General features: G+C 58.0%; 3 protein-coding genes across 3 annotated transcripts; 2 read left to right on the top strand and 1 right to left on the bottom strand.

Moving 5' to 3' along the window:
* The first annotated feature begins 2,634 nt into the window (after positions 1-2,634).
* PHYSODRAFT_292764 (hypothetical protein) lies at positions 2,635-3,044 on the top strand. Its single transcript, XM_009541572.1, is given in 3 exon segments — positions 2,635-2,720; positions 2,754-2,793; positions 2,805-3,044. The coding sequence occupies 3 exon segments, from the start codon at positions 2,646-2,648 to the stop codon at positions 2,960-2,962; spliced, it is 273 nt and encodes a 90-aa protein (XP_009539867.1). The 5' UTR covers positions 2,635-2,645; the 3' UTR covers positions 2,963-3,044.
* A 475-nt stretch (positions 3,045-3,519) lies between these two features.
* Positions 3,520-4,006, top strand: PHYSODRAFT_343054 (hypothetical protein; the record flags this gene model as incomplete). The annotated part of the gene is made up of 2 exons (XM_009541571.1): positions 3,520-3,554; positions 3,619-4,006. 2 exons carry the CDS (start codon positions 3,520-3,522, stop codon positions 4,004-4,006), a joined length of 423 nt encoding a protein of 140 aa, XP_009539866.1.
* Positions 4,007-4,035: 29 nt separating this feature from the next.
* Positions 4,036-5,595, bottom strand: PHYSODRAFT_343053 (hypothetical protein; the record flags this gene model as incomplete). Its single annotated transcript, XM_009541570.1, has 5 exons — positions 4,036-4,053; positions 4,104-4,277; positions 4,307-5,290; positions 5,339-5,423; positions 5,513-5,595. Coding segments are annotated over 5 exons (1,344 nt in total), but the record flags the coding sequence as incomplete, so codon positions are not given.
* Positions 5,596-5,661: the final 66 nt, after the last annotated feature.

Genomic DNA, 5,661 nt, shown 5'->3' with positions numbered 1-5,661 from the left:
TGCGCGCACGTGGGCACAGTTCACAGAGGGACAGCTCCAGTCAGCTATCGCCTACCTGGGCCCGATAAGAAGCGGAGGGGTCGAGGATCACGTGCCAGCACCTGGGATTGGCGACGTACAAGGCGTTGTGCGTGTTGGATATCGCGTGGAGCGGTGTATATTTGTATAGGTGACGAATTGGCGTTGCTAGCCGCCGAGGACCCCGGCGCTGCAGAGCCGCGGACTCGGACAGGGTGCGGACGGTAGCTGCAGAAGGGCAGATCGCTTACTCCATCGTCATGTCGGCCCTCGGATCGGGTTGGTAGAAATATGTCGGTAGTGATGGTAGTACTCGCTGAACGGCAAACTGGACGAGGCGGCGGCGAACTTCACGATCTGCAATTGTTCGTGAAGAAAACGATCGAGAACCCGACGGCCAGAGTTCTAGTGTACCCCCGGGCGACAAGCAGAAGGGGGAGGCGTTATATTGCTCAATTGAAGGGGCAAGCCTTTTGACTCGTGGTTTTCTCCTTGTAAGGCTGTAAGACGGTCAAGAGTCGGACCCGGGGCAACATCAACATCAGACTTCCGGGTTATGGTTTGGTCGAATCCAGGCCAGACGCTACAACCTGGCACTATAAGCGGCTACGCTAGGCAGGTTATTGGAGTGCAACACCCATACAGTATTTTGGTTTGCAGTGACGCAGACACCAGTTGAGCAACACTAACAAAACAGTTCTATACGATATTCCCCTTCACTCGATTATGCTTGTGGCTGCTTGTGACTGCTTGTTCACAGCATCCCGAAACACGGAGTTAATTTGACATGTGAGTAGCGACAGCCAATAACACGGCGGCAGGGTGAAAAAGTATTGATTTCATAGCAACAGGAGAAGGCGAGGCCGAGGAGGTTGAAGAGGGCAAACCAGCACATCGTAGCCGGAAACAAATTGTGCTGGATCGCGCGCACGTCCATTATGCGGTTGCGCAGCTCGAATCGGTTCTCTGCCTTCGCTTTCTCGTGTCGCGGGTGCTTAGTACGGATGGCACCGGTCCGATCGTCCGCCTGATCCTCCTTGAGAACCCGAGCCGCCCTGACGGTAGCCACCGCCATAGGCGTAGCTCCCAGAGCGTAGTCCCCGCCAGCCTGGTCACCCGTGCAGAACGCACTGCAGAGCAAATTTGAAGCCACGCAGCTAGAGTTGACTGAGAAGCGGCAACATGATTCCCGAGTGAAACGAACTCGGCATACAGAGGCAAATGCAGCAACGTGTCAATGAACCGTCCAGCAGCAGACTGGAGCAACAGGGTGGAACGATTGAGCAGCAGAGCCAGCTCATCCAGCGCCTCAAAGAAGAGCAGTTTTTTTTTTCTTGCCTAGCGAGCTTCTGCCGTTGAGCGTGCTGAAGATCAAATGCATGCTTTGCATTTACTGAAGAGCAACATATCGGCTCGAGTGTGATCTAGCAAGGAGCCACAAACTCGACGAACAGATAAGAGAACTGTCCGAGACGTCGCAGCTGCTCGCCGAAGACATACTCCAGATGAAGCTCAAGCTAGCAGGACGAGACCAAATGCTACTGAAACGTGGCCAAAAGTATGCGGAGCTTGCTCATGCTAACCGCGTACTGAGTCGGCATGCCCAAGCGATAGAACTATCCGAGCGCGAGCTGGTTGCAGTGCTCATTCGGACCAAGAAGCGACTGGCACTTCTCCGAGACACGCTAACAAGGTTCTGCTACGAGCTGGAGGGGATAAGATAGCAAATGGTGGCGAGTCGCAGTCGGTTAGTGCACCGAGATGACCGAGTGCTGATGAATTCGTGACTAACACCTTGGTTCATTTTGCTCTTTAGCGAAGTTTCACTTGTTGCGTGAGGATGGCAAGCGAAATCGAGAGCTGCACAGCCAAAGTGTTTCTGCTAGAAACAGGTACTTCGAAGTAGGAGAGCTACCTGTAGATTAAAGCGAACCCGGAGGAGCACAATCTGACTAACACTTTGCACGGACCAGCTTCAGTCCGTGGTGAGCGCTTCCCGTAGCAGTGAGAAGCGAAAGGAGCAGGCGATATCAGCGAACGGAATCTCAAGCGTGACTTGGTGATCGAGCGCTGCCAACGCACAGAGTACGCTGCATGACACAGCTCGTGGCGCACGCCCTGGAGCTGAGAACACCACCGTGGGTGGCCCTGGGCGCCGCCGGCGTGCGCGTGACTGCCGGCGAAACCCGCGGCGAGTCCGTTGACTTCCGGCAGCGCTTCATCCTGCGGCGCGTCGGCCTCGGCGGGAGAACGCGGCGGCGAGCTGGGCGCGGGAGGCGCGTCGGCGGCGAACAGCTTGGAGCTCGGGCGCAGCGGCGGCTTCAGGTTCATGTGCTTGGTCTCGTCCAGCACGTGGTACGCGTGGCCAGCAAGTGTGCCAGCATCTGCTGCCCATTCTTGGTGGCCTGGGCGATCGTCGCGGCGGCGGTAGTGGCGCCCTGCTCGTCCATGCTGCACTGGAAAAATGTGTTGAACATCAGGCGCTATACCATCCTTGAGAATAATCCTATGTAAACGCATATTCCTGGTATGAATCATAATCCTGACATCGGGAATAAGTTGATGTTGATGGCCTGTTGGCGTTGCCGTTGTTGCAACCGCCGAGTACGAATTGCATCCGTGCCGCCATGACGAGGGACTCGACGTCCGCGTCGTCGTCCAAGGCGCACGCGGACCCGGCGACCGAGGCGAGCGACCGCGATGCGCGCGTGAACGTGCGGCGCTAGCGCATCGAGGCGCGCAACGCGTCCAAGGATGACGCCTCGCGCAAGAAGCAGCTGCAGGTGGGCGAGTCGCAGCGCATGAGCCGCGGCTAGCAGCAGGTGGCCGACAGCCTCAACCAGCTGGACCGCCGCAAGCACGCGGGCATCCACCACCGCGTCGAGGAGGAGGAGCGGCGTCACCAACTCGAGTCACTTTATCCTACACGTCGAGTCCAGTATGATGATGATCTGCAGGATGATGAAGAGTGCCGACGCCACGCGCGCTATGTCCACGTATCCGGTGAAGAAATCTACCCCCACACACTCACAACAATTTAGCACTGTGCAGTACTACGATCTGCTCTACCTCCACAGAAGTGACCTACCATTGGGGATGAAGAGCGACGCCAGCACCATGCCAAGGTAGAGCGGCAGCTGGAACAGCAGCATGCAGCAGACACTCTCGCAGCCTCTGGCCACGGCACAGCTCAGCAGCGCCGTGAGCGTGAAGAAGCAGCCCAGGCTGAAGCTGATGCGGTAGACCAACTGGTTGCCCACGCAGGTGCTCGGGTACGCCGAGTCGTCGCACTCGTCGAAGACGCCGAGTCTCGACAGAACGTCTGCAGCATTGAAGGTATCCGTCGCACTCGCTCAAGTATACAAGGACAGAGGGGATTGAGGGTGTGCTGATGCATACTCTGGCCGAAGGTGCGCAGCAGCCCTGCGGCCGCGGCGCTCACGAAGAAGAGCGCGACGTAGCCGACTCGGGTCATGACGATGGTTGAAAGAGTTCTGAAAAATGAGTCAGCGTATCAACGCCTTAGTTTCGAATAAGTATACACTCGTGTCTTATATTGGTACTGTGCATCTGTGCTGAACTAACTGTTTGGGTTTGCAGTGTACATTTCCAGGAGACAAATGCGCAGAAGCGTGCTGCCCCTGTTGCTCGGATCCTGCACCGCTCAGTCAGCGGCAACACGGAGGGCGGCAAGAAGGCCACAAAAGGCACCAGCTCGGCTGCGCTCAAGGCCAGAGCCCGGAAGGCGGAGAAGGAATACTGGGCCAACATCGTCAAGGTGTTCCCCGCCCAGAAGATCCGCGTCATGGCTACACTCGAGAAGGGGCTGACGCACTACAACACGGCGCTGCTGCGGCGCAAGGAGCTGATCGACGAGGTGACGGCCATGAAGGCGCAGAACGCAGAGCTCAAGAACCTGCTCAAGCAGTACCTGGCCGCCCCCATCAACGAGGACCTCATCGTGCCGCTCACGCAGATGCAGCTCTAGCAGTGACAGGCGAAAGCGAAGTTGAAGTGCTACTTAAGCGAAATGGACTCACAATACCCATGCAGAGCAAACATCAGCAATGTCTGCAGCGACGAACCTCAACGAACTGCTTGATGACTCGGATGACGTCCTCCGGGCCGACCATAAGGCCCCACGATGTCTTGGCCCCGTCCTTGCCGGGTGAATTGCCCTCCCGGTTGTTGTCACCACTACCAGGAACCTCTTGTCGCGGGTCCTCGAAGAAGTACCCCATGAGCTTCTCCATGTCCTCCTCGTTGTCGCGCGCACGATCATGTTCACAAGCTCCGCCTCGTCATCGGGCAAATTCTCCAGCGCTTGCTGCACGCTGCCGTTCACCAGGAAGCCAGCCTTGGACGCGAGCATCTTCAGCATGTACTTGAGCTTCGCGCCCGATATTTTCTTGACTGGCGGCGTGTAGGCTTCGACCGATTCGTCGTCGAAATCGTCCTGGTCGGCGTTGGCGCCATTGTCGTCTCGCCTGCTGCCGCCCTTATCGCTCTCGTTGGAATCGGGCGACGACTCGTCTCCGTTCTCGAGCTGCTTCTGGAGAGCTGCTGCATCGCCAGCCTTTGCAGACTGACTCCAATTACGGATGGACTGAGCCGGTGGCCGCCACGCGAGGCCAAGCTGCTGCTCGTGGATGATGCGATCGGCGTCCAGCAGCTTCTCGATCTTGTGAATCGCGTCCTCCTCGTGCATCTGCCACACTTCGTCGTACTTGTTGCTGTCGCTGGTTTCGAAGTGCGCGTACTTCCGCTGCAGGTCGAGGTACTGCTTCGTGAGGCGCCGATACTCCTCCGTGAGCTCCTCGTTTTGGTGTCGGTCCCGAGCGTCGGTCTGGTTGTACTTGGCGATCAGAGTGGCCAGCGCGTCTTTCAGTCGAGACAGCCTCCGCTTCTGCTGACTGAGCGTGGCCGAGTTCAACATGTCGCGCTCCGTCAGCACTCGGTAATTGTACTCGAGCCTCTCCGTGTTGAGCTGGTACGTGGCGCGCATCTCTTCGAGCTGCTGCTCGAGCGTCTGGATGTTGGTCTCGAGCTTGATCTTGAGCTCGTTGTAGTCCTCCGCATCGCGCACTCGCAGCTCCTCGATCTCCTGCAGATACTGCTCGTCGCGCGTCTGCTTAGCTTCCATGTAGACCATCTCCATCTCGCGTCTGCGCTCGAACAGCGAGTCGATCTCGAGCTTGTTGTTGGCGATGCGCTCGTCGCGCTCCTTGAGGAAGGCGTCCTCCATCTGCTCGAGCTCGAGCTCGTACTCATCCTGCATTTACCGGTACTGCTGACTCATCCGATCCACCAGCTTCTCTACCTCTTCGGCCTGCACCTTGAGCGCCGCCACGTACTCTTCGTCCTTGGCCTTGAGCTGGTTCTGGAACTCGCGGATCACCGCGTCCCTGCCAAGATCTCGGCGCACGCCCGGTTCTGCAGCTCCAGCTCGTTCTGCAGCTCCAGCTCGTTGTGCAGCTCCTGCGGCATGCTGAACTCGAAGAGGTCGGCCCAGCGCATCTCCACGGCGGCGTTCTTGGCGCCGCTGTCGACGGCCTCCTGCTGCAGCTTCTGCACGCGCTGGTGAGACCAGGAGACGTTGGTTGCCTCTAGCGGAGATTCGCCTGAGGCTGAAGGTGCCCGCAT

This window comes from Phytophthora sojae, assembly GCF_000149755.1.
Source record: "Phytophthora sojae unplaced genomic scaffold PHYSOscaffold_26, whole genome shotgun sequence".
NCBI lineage: Eukaryota > Oomycota > Peronosporomycetes > Peronosporales > Peronosporaceae > Phytophthora > Phytophthora sojae.
This window is presented reverse-complemented; position numbering and strand designations above follow the sequence as displayed.